Below are 18,620 nucleotides of genomic sequence, written 5' to 3'. Positions count from 1 at the left end.
GGAAGGGTTCCTTGAAGTATGAGACAGACATAACTAAAATAAGTTTCTCCAGCAGGTGAAAGGCATTGGTTGCTAATGTACCTCCTCCTAAAGCAGCTGAATTGCAAGTCACAATCAGAGATTTAGAAAAAATGTCTGCTTGATAATGTCCTTTGCCATGACAAAGTACAGTCACAGGAGTAGTAAAAGGCTAAAAGAATGGCCAAAGACAGATCATCAGTTTGCCTTTAGTTTGAGACTCCTGCAGAGCTGTTACTTGGAAATACCTACACTGAATACAGGAACATGGAGATTGCCATCTTATATGTATATTTAGTCTTTGGTTGTATTATTTCAAATGTTATGTTGCTATAATAGCATGAAATATAAACCCTCACCTGATACAGTGAAAGATATTACATCATTGCTGTTACAATGCTCTGCTGCAAAAGGACTTTTAAAGGATTTCTAATGATAATGAAAATATTCTGATACAGCATTAAGGATTTCACCACTGAAATGTGTTTAATGTAAATATGCTGTCAGATACCCTTCAAGTAATTGACAAGAGCAGATGATTAGCAGTGTTCTCAATAGTGTTTTTGCATAATCTTACATTTTGACAGAACTCTTCAGCTGCTTTTTATTGTCAGTGCTCTGCAATCAGTAATACTTTTTCCCTGACATTTACTTTGTCATTATAAATCTTGTAAGTGGTCATTTAACTTGTTCAGTATGCATGTAAGAATATCATTACTAACACGTTTGAAAAACGTCTTCCTGTTGAGGAACTATTGTGAAAGTAAACTTAAAAAACCCTGAATGAAGTAGGTTGATGAGTGAAATAAATACCTGTCTGTGAGCATTTTCATGCACATTTCAAGGATGATTTTAAAATCTCTCTCTTATTGAACATTCACTCTTAAGTCATCAAATCCAACATGCTTGTTGGATTTTTTTATCTGTTACTTTTTTATTTTAATACTATATCGTTCAGTTATGATCATTTACATCTGACTGACCAAAATTAAACTCTTATGATCCATAAGTATTCATAATTACATACTGCATGTAACATTAATAGTCAATATAATAAACCTTCATCTTTATTGAAGCATCTCTTGTTTCTACAGCAGTTCTTTAATCTATCTCAATAGATTTCTAGTGTACAGCTCATATAGATTTGGTCAGTGACAAGGGTTAGAGTAGTCTTGTAGAACATTTACTTGTAGCTGTGAAAAGCCCACATTCATCAGAGGATTAGGTCGATCAGATTGTACCAGGATCAATGGAAGGACTGTGTGATCCCTCTTAGGCTGTAATGTGTTCACCTTCTTTGGAGAGAATTCACATACACACACATTTCTCTGTCTTAAAGCCATTTATCTCAGAATGTCAAATTGCAATAATTAACCATTATTGATCTTAAATTCAATTAACTTCATTAACACAGGTCATGATGAGGGTGCTGGTAAGGGAAAGGCTCTTGACAAGTGTCTTTTCTTATATGACATTGAATGTTCACAATCATGGTTATAAACTATTCATGCTGTGCCACAGGAACATCTTTTAAAAATGACAGGAGTTTGGTTGGTGGCTTTGAAGCGACATTTTAATCCCCTCCCCCTCGTCTCCTAGTTCTCAGGGTTTTCCAACAAATTTTCTATTCAGGAATCAGTGAACCATTTGTTTCTAGCACATTATCTTAGTGTGGCATTATAGCAAACCCCACCTATTCAAATACCCTTCTGTTCAATAGGTGCTGGTAGATAGAGACTCATTTACCACAGTGTATATTAGTGTAGTTAGCAAACGAGTGAAATGAATATTCAATACTTCTTTTTGCTCCACATACAAAACAAGCTGGGGCCATCTTGTAGAGGTAATCCTGAGAATCTCTGCTTGTTTCAAGTCCTAAGATTCATATTGCAGTCAATAGTTGTTTTTCTTAAATGAGGTCTGAATAGCAACTGTGAAAGGACACAAAGCTTTGTTGGCCCACACTGACCTCCTTTCTTAATAGAGGAACTTCATTATAAGCACAAGTTCACAATAGCTGAAATTGTGATTGAAATCATTTGGATTTCTACTATACTGTTCTTACAGATGTATAGAGTTTATTGTCAGAGGCACTGCAGCCAAAATAGCTATTGAAACTACTGTAGAAAGGGCTTCAATGGGAGATGCAAGTTTGCAACAAAATGAAGGATCAGACTGAAGGTCTTTTGGTACATTTTGAATGTTGTAAGTAGCCACGATTATTTACAAATAAATCACCAAGTAGAAAGACTCATTGTAATGTACTGAAGTGTTTTAGGTGAAAACTAGATTTTAAAAAATTTCTCAGCAAAGATGGCAGCTCCAGAGATGTGTGTTAATATTAGTCCAGCTAAACACAAATACAGCACCAAATTCTAGTTACTGTAAAACTTGTAAGATGTGGACAAATCAGGAGCAACCAAATATGTGGGAAGATTACAGAAAGTAAGGGGCAAGATTTTTTTTTCTTGGTGTAAAAAAAAAAAAAAAAAAAAAAAAAAGGCAAAACCATAATCAGAAGACTGAGAAATGTGCATAAAGAGAAATGACAACATCAGTTTTGTTCAGAAACGGATTTCTGTGACAATTAAATGGTCATTTTGTCACTACATTTGCTATTTCCACTCCACTATACAAAGCATTTACAGAGAAGAGGCAAGGCAGAAGCAGAATGGTTTGATTACTGCATTTGAAGAAACTGAAGTTCCCTTACAACATCTGTTTGCTCAGTGAAGGATTATAATAATTACGAGCTATTAGAGCCATATTGAGAACTTCTATGCTCATGGCTGCTTATCCCAGAGTTGGCTGTGAATCTTGTATTAGTTTGTGGAATGCCCTGTGTGCTTTTCAGTGATTAAAAGATGCCACCCAAATGTCTGGTATCAAGCAGAGATTATGTCACTCCATATTTTGGTACCAATTCATACAGAGAATTTGGCTTTGTCTTGCCAGGATGTTGACAGTGACTTTTAACTAAAAAAGAAAACAACCCTCAAAATGAACTTTTTTTTTTTTTTTTTTTCTTCTTTTAAAGTTCTGGTAAATATTTTTGTCCATTTGAGGAAATAGTAATCCTGTGCTTTGAAAAATTCTGCAGAGTCCAAAGAACAGTCAGGGTCAAGTGTAACATGAAGCTTTTTTTCTCTGCTGCTGAATTCCTATTTCACACTGTCACGTGTGCTTGCATGGAGTGGTACTCTCTAGCAAGTCTGTAGTACTTCACACCAAGCAACTGCCTTGGAAACCAAGGAAAAGCCACTTTTCTCTAACTTAAGAGGGGATCACATTTATTCATGTTGAATAATTTATTCAGCAAATATTGGTGGGGCTTTTTCCTGTTAGTAATGCACTTGGTCATTGAATTTGTGAGGTTTATGTGAATTTTTTGAAACTCTGGGGCTAATTGTGCCTGCTTTCCCTGTCCCTGGTGGTGTTTCCTCTTCATGGATGGGTACTGAACCTCAGCTTCCCCATGGACATTGAGGAACTTCATGCTCCTTGGAATGGTCTTCATTTGTAACTTTGGTGCACTTGGAGGAAGAGCAGCCTTTCCCAGGGAAGGTGGAGGGGTGGGGAGGGGAGGAAGAGGAGGGTACTACGGGAATGTTGATGAAATGGGATCACAAGACCCTGGACTGAATCAAACCGGGGAGCAGCTGAGAATTCCCACTGGGTGCTCCCAGTCTCTGTTGCTCATTTGCCTACTTGGTCTGGTTCTAGTGGTGCTTGTGAAAGGCTGGTTATGTCATGGCAGGGAGGCCAGGAAGATGTTTTTTTCTCCTTTTTCAGCAGGATCAGCCAGAAATTCCAGGCATATGCTCGCAGGAGCTGCTCAAATCTCTAGGAGAAAAGGAAAGGAGATGGATTCCACAAAATACCATAGCAAGGAATGTCTTTCTGTCATTGTGACAGTCCACAACCTTTCTCAGCCTTTCCACCGGATTACTGTCAACCCTGCCTTGTTACTGGTAACCAGCTAAGGGCACACACAGTGGAACATGAGCTGTGTTGCTTTAGGCAGTCAGTTGTATTGTGTGCATGTGACTGCAAATTTAGGTCAAACCCCTTAAAACTGTGTTCTTCCTGGCCAGAAAGGCTCCAAACCTTTGTTCTCATGAAGTTTCTGGTAAACATGTCATTTACTCCTGAGTGTACAAGAATGATATCAAAGAAAGTCTCTAGAAATCAAAATGATTTTTTTTTCATTATATGTTTGAGTAACTTGGGCCTCGGGTCTCAACCAAGGTTTTTTGATGTTTGGACCCCTTCTTGTCAAAAAGCTCTTGTAGAAGGTGGCAGGTGAACTCGTCAAGTGAGACAGATTTCAGACTAATCCTTGTGCAACTCTGCCCATAGAAGAGCCCACTGCAGTGGGATGGGATCAGGTGCTCCTCTCTACATCAGAAAACAGTGGTGTTATGTTTCAAGGGCGGGTAATTTGAACAAGTTTTAGAAAACCAAGGTGCTCAGCATATTGAATTCAGGGAGTTTAGGCCCCAGGGAGAAATCCAGGCAGGGTGCAGTTTTGGAGGAAGGAGGCATGATCCATCATGTTCCATGTCCAGCACAGGTCTGGCAGAGTGGGTGTCACAGTGTACCTGAGCCCTGCTGCGTGCTGGGAGCAAAAAGCTCTTCAGAGGAGAGTTGTGACAATACATCAGAAACCTTCCCTATTTTCCCCACTGTGAAAAGAAGTTTGCTGGCAGTCTGCAGGTTCAGCACTCGCTGGATCCCAGCAGCTTGGCTCGCAGGAGATCTGTAACCACAGGCTCTGGGTTGTGCTGAGTACATGCACCTGTGGGTATTTCGCTGGGTGAAATAATTGTTTCAGCTGAAAACTGGCAATTATTTTTCAATTATACACATATATTGTATTCACATAAACACACGGTGAGGGAACATAGGAACATAACAAACTTAAATCATCTTCCCATGTTTTGTGTAAATAGCTGAATTATATATATTAACCTACAGGAGTAACAGGCTCCTTCACTTGTCTTCTTGTCTAGCACCAGACAATTAACTTTTAACTTCTTTCCAGGTTTTCAGCTGTAAACTGTGGGTAAGAATGTTTCTTCCACAGGGCTGATGTGGAAAATAAAGCATTCACTGAAGCTCTTGAACACCTCAGTTAAATTATGCTGTCTAATAGTGCCAAGCTGTTTCTGAGCCATCATTTCATATTAAGGTATGCTGTTTTTTCAGGTGTATATTTAGTGAAGCAGGTGATACTTGGTCATTTAAGAAACATCTAAGTAGTGTTTGGTTTCATCTAAGTAGTGTTTGGTTTCAGAAAAATGAATCCCTCCCTTACCAGAATTAGTAGCAGTTTTTGAATGTTTTCTCTCTTCATTTGTGAGTGGCCTGTATGACACATTTCTTGTGGCACCATAGAGTCTAAAGTGAATGGGAGACCCGAGTCCTGTATGTTCCTTCAAACTACACAAACCCCAGGGGAGTGTGGAATACAGAGACATGAGGAAAAGGTGCCTGATGTAAAATTGTTTTGTTCTGTGCTTAGGTGGCCTACACTATAATGATGTATAAACTAATTCCTTGTTATCATCTCTTCACTGTGTGTCCTTGTCCATGTAATTCTCATCTCTTAACACTCACAGTTGATTTGGCCTCTCTGAAGTCTCTCCAAATGTAATACCAGTCCAGGATGCTGAATCAGAGCAGCTGGCTAGCTTCCTCTGGCCTATTTCTGAGCTCTCTGTGGCAGACAGCTGCAGTATTTTCATGAAGGAACAAACAAAGTACAGTTCAAAGTTTTTAGTGCCCAGTGATAGCCACCCATTAGATTGGCATCCTATGTCACGTCCCTCCACACCGCTTCCCAGTGACTTAATCCTACACTCTCAATGGCATGAAAAGACTGCAGATTTATCAACATACAAAAAATCTAGCTAAACAAGCATTAATCATGCACATCACATCAAATTAACATGTTCAAAATTAATATTCTTGACCTTGCCAGTGGGCAGAATAATCCGTCTTGCAGTGGGCTCGCGCTCCGGTGCGAGGTACCAGGGACTTGAGCCGACGTGCGAGAGAAGTGCTGACCTCTTCACTTGGAAATAACATTTCTCTCCCATAATAGACAGTCTTGCCTCTATGAAACAGAACCTTTGACCTTTCTAACAGGAATAATGTCCCTGTCAAGGTGCTGGGTAATCAGTATTGCCATGCCCGTTTAGAGACTGTTGTCATTTGCCACTCTTGTAAACAGGGCAGTCGCTCCTGCCTCCCATCCTGACTGCCTAATGAGGGATATGCCAGCGCCTCTTCCAAGGAGTGAAGTCTCAGATACAATTTCAGTTACATGGGAATTATCAGTTAGTCTCAGTATAGAAATAGCTCACATTGTGGGTGAAATGTTTGCCTTTCTTGCTGCGAGTGGAAAGCCTGTGGAGTGGGAGTTTTCTAACAGACTAATATAACTCTTTTATATGCCTGCATTTGCATTAGGTCTTTGATTGACTCCATCCACTGAGCTGGTTTTCTCTTGCCTCTGCTCATTAATTCTGTGAATAAAGTTCATTGGCACAGTCAGATCATTGCCATGCTGCTGTTCCTCTGTTGGCTTTCTCTGCACTGGTGTTGGACTGAGCTGCCTCTTAACTGCGAATGGTCCCACCAAAACTGGGGACTCTGAGGTTTTTTTCAAAGATTACTTAAATATTAAAAAAAAAAAAAAAAATCTGTTCATTTCTCAGGTGGCTGGTGTGTGATTTGAAACAGAATGGGACAGGTATTTAGGAAAAGGCTGTGCACTGCCAGCAGCAGGGGCAGTGACAGGAGCCGCCTCTTGTGCAGTGCCATGGAATGAGGAGTGAGGATCAGGGTGCAGAGGGACTTCCTCTGGCAGAAACCAACTCACTGCTCCACTTTATCACCTAATATGATCCTTTTCCCCTGTTTCTTTTTTCACTAGGAATATAATATTGATCTTGTAAGTATTAGCAGCATTTCTGCTCCTGATCCCATTCTGCTGTTATTTTTCTTTTTTTTCAAGTGTGAAATGTAGATGGGCTCAAGTTCTTTAAGGATTGAGAAGTTTCTTTTCCCAATTAACTCAAATGAAATGGTTCGGAAGATGACCCCCCCCTTAGGATTACTTGATGATTTTGAATGATGCATAACAAAGATGATGTAATTTTTTAAATAAAAAGCCATTTGGTTAAAGCAAAAATATTTCCAAGGAACTGAATGTAGCTGAACATTTTTCATGTGAGAAGAATATTGGAATGTTTTGTTCCTTTTCAAGCAAACAGCATATACAATAGTTTAAATATACCCCCAGTGAGCTGATTAAAATAGAAGAAATATTTTTGGCAAGGAAAAACATAATTAAAACAAGAAATTTCAAAAGTATTGAAATTAAATATTTGAATACATCCAAGCCATAATATATGGTCTCAGCCGCATTTTTCAGGAAATGAGGGAAAAATTGTGCGTATCATTGGGTTTTGGAGAACAGGAAAATACACCTTTCCTGCTGTGGTCTCGTGTTTCTGGACAGTCTCAAGGAGGTGTGTGTCCAGCCATTCCCTGGGAGGGTGTTGCCATGGAGGAGTGACAACCACACAGGGTTTTTGTTGGTTCTGCGGAAGAGGAGCTCTGGCAGTCAGGGTGGAGGTGGCAGCTCTGGTGCTGGTGAGCCCAGGACATCAGCAGACACAGCTGCTTTGGCTCCACGGGGGCTTCCCCTGCCTCTGGGGACACTGATACCTCTCTGCTTCGTGCAGGAGATCCCTGGTGTCTGTGCAGAGCCAGGTCTATGGGTTTATTACTCTCTATGCAATATGTAGATCATTTTGGACAGTGATGGATCACAATTTATTTCCACTGGCAAAGAAATGATCCATATCTCAGTTATGAAGGTAATTCCCTCTTGTGTGGAAATAAATTGCATTATACCACAGCTTACTGTTATATATTGATATCAAATGTGTTAATTTCATTGTTACCTAGCACTTTAGTTAATAATTATAACAATTATTAATGAGGGAACTGTCTCTCCTCAACCTCTCTGTGGCTGCACCTGCAAGATGTTTCTGAACCCCTTTGATATCCTCTTCTCTAGAAACTTGAGGGCCACGCCAGGCAACAGCTTTCCACTTTTTGTCAAATACTGTGTCACAGTGACACCACTGCTCAATTTGCAGGCAATTTCCTGCGGGTTATGGTGCCCTGCAAGATGTAAACTAAACACTTTTTTGAGAACTATGATTTTTTTTTGTGCTTTTTCTCCAGAAAAACGAAACCCAGAACTGCCTATGTTCTTTCGTTTCTGCTCTTACTAGCTTCTGCCACTTGCCTTTAAAGTTGTTTCTTTTCCCCTCAGACTTTGCTGTTGAGGCGTTGAAGAACAGTTTTACAGATGCCCTGCTGTTCAAACATTTATTCTACACCTGAAAAATATCGAAATATGAGTCTTTTTTTTTTTTTTTTTTTTAAACGTAATAGTGAAATGGCTAAGTAAGGATGAGCTGGTGACAGTGCTTCTTATAAACAGTCTGTCCTGCAGACAGTGAATCACAGTGGAAAACCTTTTTACCATCTCCTCCTGATTTTTTTCTCTCCTTTCACAGTCTCTTTGCTTTTCCTGTAGGTACTTCACCAGATAAGAAATTTCTTTGCTATGGGCCTCCTTGTCCTTATTTCTGGTGCAGTGAGGCTGTTACCTTCCTTTGTGCTCGTACAGACCATTCCTTGCCCCTGAGCAAGGTGTGGTGAGGCAGGAACACCTTCCGCTAGACCAGGCTTCATCCCTTCTCTCCTCCCTGCAGGGAAAGGAGCAGAAGGAGCCCTTGGAACTGTCATTTTTTCAAAGTTGCAGATTGCTGGGTTAAATTCCACACTGTCATTTTTGTGCCTCATTTCCTGCCTTTCTGGATCAAAGACTGATGTCGCAAGTTGGCTTCACAACTTGAGCTTAGGAAGGGGAGCAGCTATAGAGGAGGCAGCTCCTGGTTAACACGCAAATATGCTTGATAGTTGGTGAAAAGGGCAAAGAAAGCATGAAAGGTAAATAGATTTACATTTAAATGAGCCGCATGCTGGAGGTTTTCCCTAATGTAAAAGTCACTCTCTAAAAAAGCTGTGAATGTGACAAGTCTTTCAGTTCAAACAAAATTCATAAGACTTCAGCAGTAAGAGAAATAAAAATGTAAAGAATAACACACTAATTAGGGAGTTGGTTCTGTGCCCTCTGTTTGTGTTGGTGAGCAGTGGGTCCAAGGAGGGCCTTCCATGGTGTGCAGGGATGGAACCCTTGGATTTGGAATGCGATGTGGTGGTGGAAATGGGTGCCACACACTTGGACTGGTGCTCAGCAGCAAAAAAACTAAAGACAGGTGCACTCAGAGTGCCTTGGGGAGTCACCCCAGCCTGCAGGTGTCAATGAGGTCTTTAAGGCAGGTAGTGTGGTGATGACTGTGGGTGTTTTTTACTTTGTGAAAAGGAGATTATTATGCACTTTCAAAACAGAGGCAAAGAAACAGGAGTTGTAAAAGAAATTCTGTTTCCACAAGGTAGAATAGGAAAAGGGTATATTTGCTTCTAAATCAGTGGTTTCATGCCATGCTTCCTTCCTTCCATCCTCCTTACTCAGTAGGACTTGGTGTGGTTGAGAGAGAAGCAGTTAACAGTCAGTTGTCTGCACATTATCAGTAGTTATCCAGAATTTTTCAGCTTTAGAGAGTAGTTTGAACTGTTTTGGTCTCCTTTGCTAAAGTTCAGTAAATCCACCTTTTTTGATTCTATGTCTTGGTTTTATTGCAAGTATTTGCAGGACAGATGTTGAATCTTCTAATTGCTGCTGTGTCTTTGATATGTATAAAATAATAATACTTTCTTCAAAATATTTTTAAAAAACATAAAATAGAGCAGAACATCACAGCTCTATTTCATTAGAGTGGTAGATCTATTTCCAAAGTCTGATCTTTGTACCAGTACCTTTGAAGCATCTTATGATAAAATTTTTTAACATAAATCTTTCAAACTCTGTGCTCCCAAATTTTAAAAACGGCACCCTTGAATTTTCTGCTTTGAGTTTATCTGGACTGAAATATTTAATCATTGTTATGTGTTGCTCTTATGTGATATGTTTGTGCTTTCAAAGGTTTAACTTGTGTTCCGAGAATCAGATTATAACTTTACATGCTTGGAGGAAGATTTGCTACCGTTCATCCATGTGAAAGAACAGTATGAATATTTTGTATTACCTAACTGAATGAAGAAATACTCCATGTGAAACTAAAAGCCTGATTTCATTGTCACTTTAACAGTTGTTTTGTCTCTTGTGGTTTTCCAATAACATTTAAACATATTTTCCCTGAAAGAAGTTTTCAAGGTTTAATACCGTGTGTGTGATACCTGCTGTAGTGTTCTACATTTCTCAGTCTGTTGGTTAAAGTAGGGCTTTTCTTGGGGTGTAAACTGCTGTCTTCCCTGTACTATTGCCTGAAGAAACAAGCTATAGGTTGTTCAAGATACAAATATCCTACATTTTCCAGATGTGTTGCAGAGAAGGTCAAATGTCAGGTGTTTTTAACCACAGAGAGTACTGAAAATGTGACTTTTTTCAGTTTATAATTATCTTTGTGAGAGATTTTAAATTCCACTGAAGAGAGTCATATTCTATTTTTGCTTTCCTGCAAATTAATGCATTCTGTAGAAATAGATAATTTTGATTAGTTAATGATTCCTTTTTTTTAATATTTCCATAATTTTCTTGCCTAAAGGAAAAAACTTAGGTAAACTTAGTATATGTAAAACAGAAGCACAGAAGCACCGTGGGGGGAAAAAAAAAATGTTTACTGTCAGTTGCCAACTGTCCTATTCAAGAAGAGTATCTTGGATTTACATCACCAGTTGCATTACTTGAGGGGAAAAAGAAGACAGGATCCCTGTTGGGTGTCCGTGTAGCTTATGCTGAGTAAATATTGACAAAGTAGTCTAAAGAGCAAACACTTTGACATTTGTAAGGTCCACTGGAAGGTCTTGTATATATTTATACAGCAAGAATGAGTGCAGCATACCAATTTCATTGAACTAGCTCCTGATATAATTCTGCATGGGCTTTCTTGTTGAGGAAGTTGTGTTTAAATGGGAATGGGACATTTTTTATACCCATAAAAAATACCCTCAAATTGCTTTGAATGAGTTGTTTCCAAAGATTACATCACTTGCATTTAACCATCTCTTCTAAAGTGTGACACGACGAATAATGATAACTTTAAAAAAATCTAATTTTAAAAATTTTGCTGGTGATTTTTTTACTTTGTAGAAATTCTTGATGTTTGTTTTGCTCTATATTTATTAAAGATTGGATCTCAAAACTGTAATGAGCAAAAAATGCTTGCTTAATTTAAATTGTGAATCTGTCTGTTAAGAAATGCATTAGGGGTAGGAGAAGCATAAGACATATTAATTGACAGACAGGAACTGCTGTCTCTGAGGTTGATACAAGTAATTTATTACTTTAGAAATGAATGCCACCTCCAGAATGTGCTTCATTAATTTCAAATTTAGTTTTAATTTCAAGCTGTTGCCCCTTGAGAAGAATAAGGTGGCAAATTATGTTTGAAGAGCAGATTTTTTTTCTTGCTCTGAAGAAACACTAAATTTTAACCGTTTAATTTTACAAATAAGTGCACTTCTTTGGCTAAAGCAGAAGTATGATGAACAGAAACTAACTTGTTTTTTCTTCTCTTCATTATAGCCTATGTTTCAGATGAACTAAAAGCAGCAGCGCTGGTGGAAGAAGATGTGGAACCTGATGAAAATGCAGTTGATGGGGAGCCTTCAGCAAAATATGCATGTCCAGAAAAAGACTTCAGTAAGAACTGCCAAAGCTACCAAAATTCTCCAGCAGCTGAGTTCTCTAGCCATGAAATGGACAGTGAGTCCCACATCAGTGAGACAAGTGACCGCATGGCGGACTTTGAGAGCAGCTCCATTAAAAATGAGGAAGAGAGCAAGGAGGTTTCCATACCACTGGAAGACTCTACAGTGTCTGATAGTTTAGAACAAATGAAGGCCGTGTATAATAACTTCCTCTCCAATTCCTACTGGTCCAATCTCAATTTGAACCTTCACCAGCCAATTTCAGAAAAAAACAATGGTAGCAGCAGCAGTAGCAGCAGCAGCAGCAGCAGTTGTGGAAGTGGCAGCTTTGACTGGCACCAGACTGCGATGGCCAAAACACTGCAGCAAGTTTCTCAGAGCAGAATTCTGCCTGAACCGAGCCTTTTTAGCACAGTCCAGCTGTACAGACAGAGCAGTAAACTCTATGGCTCTATATTCACTGGAGCCAGTAAATTCCGCTGTAAAGACTGCAGTGCTGCCTACGATACTTTAGTAGAATTAACAGTGCACATGAATGAAACAGGACATTATCGAGATGACAACCATGAAACAGATAACAATAACCCCAAAAGATGGTCCAAACCTCGCAAACGTTCTTTGCTTGAAATGGAAGGGAAAGAAGATGCCCAGAAAGTGCTAAAGTGTATGTACTGTGGTCATTCATTCGAATCTCTTCAGGATTTGAGTGTTCACATGATCAAAACAAAACACTACCAAAAAGTGCCTCTGAAGGAACCTGTTACACCTGTAGCAGCTAAAATTATCCCAGCTACTAGAAAGAAAGCGTCACTGGAGCTTGAACTTCCGAGTTCTCCAGACTCCACGGGTGGGACACCAAAAGCCACAATCTCAGATGGTAACGATGCACTTCAAAAGAATTCCAATCCCTACATTACGCCAAATAACCGCTATGGTCACCAGAACGGTGCCAGCTACGCCTGGCACTTTGAGGCCAGGAAATCTCAAATTCTGAAGTGCATGGAGTGTGGTAGTTCACACGACACCCTGCAGGAGCTCACGGCTCACATGATGGTGACGGGACATTTTATTAAAGTCACTAACTCTGCCATGAAAAAAGGGAAACCAATTATAGAAGCCCCAGCCACACCGACAATAACGTCCTTAGTAGATGAGAAGGTCCAGTCTGTGCCACTAGCTGCCACCACCTTTACGTCTCCTTCCAACACACCTTCTAGTGTTTCCCCTAAATTAAATGTTGAGATTAAAAAAGAAGTAGATAAGGAAAGAGCCATTGCTGATGACAAAATGAAAGACAAAGAGAAGTCAAGTGAAGATGAGGAGAAGTATGATATCTCCTCAAAATACCATTACTTGACTGAAAATGACCTAGAAGAAAGCCCTAAGGGGGGATTAGATATATTGAAGTCTTTAGAAAACACGGTTACATCAGCTATAAACAAAGCCCAGAATGGTACACCGAGCTGGGGTGGCTACCCCAGCATTCATGCTGCCTACCAGCTGCCTAATATGATGAAGCTGTCGTTGGGCTCATCTGGGAAGAGTACACCCCTAAAACCCATGTTTGGAAATAATGAATTAGTATCACCAACTAAAAACCAGCCCTTAGTGTCTCCACCCAGCAGTCAGACCTCACCTGTGCCAAAAACAAACTTTCATGCCATGGAAGAATTGGTAAAGAAGGTCACTGAGAAGGTGGCTAAAGTGGAGGAGAAGATGAAGGAGCCCGAAGGAAAGCTCTCTCCGCTGAAGCGTGCGACGCCTTCGCCGTGCAGCAGTGAAGTCAGTGAACCCCTTAAGATGGAGCCCCCCAGTGACGGTGGCTTTAAAAGCCAGCAGAGCAGCCCAGTTCCTCAGAGAGATGGCTGCAAAGATAGCCCGACTGCAGAACCTGTGGAAAATGGGAAAGAGCCTGTGAAGTCCATTGTAGGTTCTTTAAGTAGCAGCACAGCCATCATCACTGACCACCCTCCTGAACAGCCATTTGTAAATCCATTAAGTGCACTGCAATCTGTCATGAATATTCACCTTGGCAAGGCAGCAAAGCCTTCTTTACCTGCTCTGGATCCAATGAGCATGCTTTTTAAAATGAGCAACAGTTTGGCAGAAAAGGCTGCAGTGGCCACCCCACCTCTACAGTCCAAAAAATCAGACCACTTAGACCGTTATTTTTATCATGTCAACAATGACCAACCCATAGATTTGACGAAAGGCAAGAGTGACAAAAGCTGCTCTTTGGGTTCAGCGCTTTTGTCATCCACATCGACATCTTCTGCATCTTCTTCATCTACAGTGACAACAGCAAAGACATCTGCAGTCGTGTCATTCATGTCAAACTCGCCGCTACGCGAGAATGCCTTGTCAGATATATCTGATATGCTGAAGAACCTGACAGAAAGTCACACATCAAAATCTTCCACACCTTCCAGCATATCTGAGAAATCTGACATTGATGGTACCACAATAGAGGAACCAGAAGAGAGTACACCAGCTCAGAAAAGGAAGGGACGTCAGTCTAACTGGAACCCTCAGCACTTGCTCATATTGCAGGCCCAGTTTGCAGCCAGCTTACGGCAGACTTCAGAGGGGAAATACATCATGTCAGACTTGAGCCCTCAAGAAAGAATGCACATTTCCAGGTTTACAGGACTCTCAATGACCACAATTAGCCACTGGTTGGCCAATGTGAAATACCAGCTACGAAGGACGGGGGGAACTAAGTTCCTTAAAAATTTGGACACTGGGCACCCGGTGTTCTTTTGTAATGACTGTGCTTCACAGATCAGAACTCCTTCAACTTATATCAGTCATCTTGAATCGCATCTGGGTTTCAGGTTAAGAGACTTGTCCAAACTGTCCAGTGAACAGATTAACAATCAGATAGCACAAGCAAAGTCACCGTCTGAAAAACTGGTGACGTCCTCTCCTGAGGAAGATATCGGAACTTCTTATCAGTGCAAACTTTGTAACAGGACTTTTGCAAGCAAGCATGCTGTTAAACTCCATCTTAGTAAAACACATGGGAAGTCACCAGAGGATCATCTTCTGTATGTTTCGGAGTTAGAGAAGCAGTAGCATTTGCTTTTGATTAAAATAACTGTAATTTGCTTTGAGGAAAACTGTCAAAGACGCCTTAAAGCTACTGTTTAGTTCTTGGCACATGTTCTTATTTTAACTCCAGAGTCGCTCTGGGCTGAACTGTTTTGTATAACTGTACAGTGTTTAAATAGAGGTGCATAATCAGCTGTTGTTACTGGTAAAATATGAAGGTTAAAATGCAGTGGTAAGTGTTTGGAACTTTGTGTAAATTGGATTTAGTTGCTGTGCATCCCTCTGATGCATCAAGCTGCATGCATTAACAGACAGTTTAATTAAGCATTTATAACTAATTCTGGTGCACTTTTTCATGTGACCTAAGTGTGCTGGTATTTCTCACCCTATAATCTTTAGCCCTCTGAGTACTTTGAAGCACTTTTGCATTAATTTGGTAAAAATGTAAGGATATGCTTTTTTTTTTTAGACCCTTACTAGCTTAGTTCTGATTACTAATATGAACCTCCATTTATGCAGAGGTGTCTCACACCTTGAAATTTAAAAATATAATTTTCACATTGAAACATAGATGTATATATTGTATAGATTTCAAAATCTCTTATGGAAAATGTGATTGTGGTTAATGCCATTTTCTTTTTTTTCAGCATTTTTAGCAGCAGTGGGGTTTGTACCTGATAAGTCCCAGGTACAAAACTGTACCTATATATAGTGTATATTTCTTTTTTTTTTTTTTAGATCTAATGGTTTTTCCTTTAACAATCAAACATTGTAAATTATGTGATAAAAGATACCGCAGATAGCATTTATAAAGTATTCAGAAACATTATTCTTAAAGCAAAGTATGTTTTGCTTTGTTTTGCTATACAGTACATCTATATTAAGAGAGGTTCATGTTTAAATTATACATATTTATTAGTGTTGCTATCATTTGTTTGGGGTTTTTTTTCTTCTTTTTTTTTCTGTTTATGTTTTTGTTTTTGTTTTTTATTTTAATTATCTGAAGAAACAGAAGCCACGGACTGCATTCCTGGCATGCATTCTAACTGTTTTGCACAATATGACTTTTAAAGGTATTTATTAGTAAAAAAATAAAAAGAAAATAAAAAGAAAACATTCAAAATAAACTCAGTGCTCAAAGGGTTAAATCTATTTGAAAAACTTGTACTGTATTTCCTAAACATTGATAAAGCCTTTAAAATGTTTGTACTGTAATACTTTGCTTAAAAAGTTATGAGGCATTCTGTGATATAACCTCTTTTACTTATTTATAAGCGCTCTTGGTTGTTATTTCTTATTGTAGAATGCCTTTTTATTTCAATTGGTAACTTTCTGTTTTGTTCTGCCTAATTATTCTCCCAAGATTCCATACTGCAGCTTTATCTTTAGGCATATGAAAGGTAACCCGTGGTTACCAGCACACTAAGTGATTCTGTTCGTCTCCATTTTTGGCAGTTAATTTGCAGAAGTAACTGACAGCTGACACCATATGAGAATCTATGTATAAAATATTGGCATGTAAACAGCACAGACACTGTAATGCACTCTGTGCCCTGTTTTGTTGTTGACAATGAAGCACCATTATATGACTCTTCATATAACCTTTTTTTCTACAGCAGCATTAAAATTGTCTTTTTGCTATAATTTTGTGTTGCGTTCACAATTATGTCTGAAATGTGCTACGACTAACGAGCACATTAAAATTAAATTGTATGCTATCTGTTTATGACTGAAGCTTGAGTAGGTTTCTTCATCTGCCAGGTGCTGGCAGTCAAAAGCTGCACATAAATCACTGGAGTTTTAGTGAACTTTAGCATTTAAAGAGCAGGGTAGCACTTATTCAAAGGCTGCATTAACAGTTTTTTTCCCCCAGAAGAGATAAATGAGCGTTATAACTCCCTTTTAAGCACCAGGTAAGGCTGGCTGTGGAGAGGGGGGTTATCAGCAGTGCGTGGCAAAGCAAATAGGTGTTTTGCTAGGAGTTCAGACCCAGGCAGGCACTGCTGCTCACCCGCCTTCCTCCTGAATGCGCTGAGCAGAGTCTGCACCCGAGGGTGTTCCACAGCTCAGAGAATCCCTTTCCACCTACCCAGCCTTTCCAAATGTCAGGAGAAGGAACCTGAGGCCGATGACTTCAGCTTTGTGGCTTTGAAATTGGTCCTCTCCTGGTCCTACCTGCTGCTGGACAGCACGCCCAGCAGGTAGAGAGGGGGAGAGGAGGTGAACAAACACACGCCAAAGAAAAGCAAACCATCTGGAGCATTTATGTGATAATGACAGATTTTACTGGTGTTGACAGGTCATCCCACCAAAACCATTGAAAACAATTTGCATCTCCAAACACCTATATTTCGATGCATGTAAATAATGTCTTTTGCCAGTCAGGTGAATTCTGAGTCCAGAGATGGTTACATGGGAACCAAACCCACCATCGCAGCACTCCAGCATCCTGAGTGAGAACTGCCATCCGAATGTCAAACGTACAGTTTCCTTTCGTTTTTAAAAAAATCTACTGTCCTCCAGTAAGCAAGTAATTGAATCTTTGGTTCTCTTTGTCTTTCCCTCTTTCTTTCCATTTTCCCATCTTTCTGTGTAATGTTAAAGGCCAGTACCATGTCTCAAAAATGCGTTGGAGTGTTCTGTTCATTCTACAGCAAATGCTGCTAAGTGAATGGGATCAGGGATTTGGGCTTTTTCCTCCTCTTTTGGCTCACACTTGTGTCTGATTTTAAGGTCATTTGCGTGTCAATTTTTATGGCCTCAGCTCAAATTCCAGCAATAAAATCACAGCAGTTTTACTGGTTGACTGTACCATCCCAGGAGTCCCTCACTTAGCCAGGAAAGGGAACCTGGCTGGCTGAAGTCTTCCCTGGAGCCCCCCAGGTGCCTGTCCACACTTTTTACAAATACATGATCTCAGTCTAAACCCAGCCAAACTTTTTACCTCTACAGTAGAGAATTCCTCTTTTGAAAATTATAACAGCTTAAATATAGTATTTGGTTGCAAACCAGAAATTCACACATAAGGAGACTGGCAGATTATTGCATATATTGTCAATCAATGTATTTTTAAGATGCACCATTGACTTATAATAGTAATGCTCAAAGCTCTGTATGCAATACTGTTATCTGGGACACAGCAGGAGTAAAAAGCAAGAGACTGCAGAGTCTGCAGGGTTTTTTCCACTTTTAAAATACAGACAGGCGATCTGATGATCTGATGCAACCTCCCTGATCTGGTTAAAATCAGTTCCTGGGACTGACTTACCTGGGTCTGAAAGTGCGCTGAGATGTACCAGGTTCAGGGAGTGACCATATCTGCCAGCATGCACCAAAAAGGACTTTTTAATGTGCTTCTTGAAATGTGCCTGAAACTTTGCAAAGGAATGGCTAGTCAGGATCTGAATATCCCAAATTTATTAAAATAAAGTTCAGCTTGCATTTCAGAACCTCAAGGACTGGCATACCAATGTGATTTCACATTATAAAGAATTTAGAGAATCAATGAACTAGAATAATGTTCTTTTCATCCATACACTGGTATGTATATTGGCATGGTAACTATTAGAGCTAACCAAATCACCAACCTAGCTGTGTTAAGGTAATTTTCTTCCTATTAGACAACATGAAGGTATAAATGCAGGATTTTAAAATAAGCATCCGACTTCCGACTTTTGCTTTGCGCTTGATAT

General features: G+C 39.7%; 1 protein-coding gene across 3 annotated transcripts in view; it reads left to right on the top strand.

The window, feature by feature from the left end:
• Positions 1-17,592, top strand: part of TSHZ3 (teashirt zinc finger homeobox 3) — a 66,160-nt gene extending 48,568 nt beyond the window's left edge. For all 3 annotated transcript variants that reach the window (XM_058422095.1, XM_040075393.2, XM_040075394.2), the window contains one exon: positions 11,753-17,592. In XM_058422095.1, the coding sequence (XP_058278078.1) occupies positions 11,753-14,952 (3,200 nt within the window). In that variant the 3' untranslated portion in view covers positions 14,953-17,592. The remainder of the gene's footprint in view (positions 1-11,752) is intronic.
• Positions 17,593-18,620: the final 1,028 nt, after the last annotated feature.

The sequence above is a fragment of the Hirundo rustica genome, chromosome 11, assembly GCF_015227805.2.
Source record: "Hirundo rustica isolate bHirRus1 chromosome 11, bHirRus1.pri.v3, whole genome shotgun sequence".
In the NCBI taxonomy this organism is placed as follows: Eukaryota; Metazoa; Chordata; class Aves; order Passeriformes; family Hirundinidae; genus Hirundo; species Hirundo rustica.
Note: the sequence above shows the minus strand (reverse complement) of the source record. Positions and strands in the feature narration are given on the sequence as shown.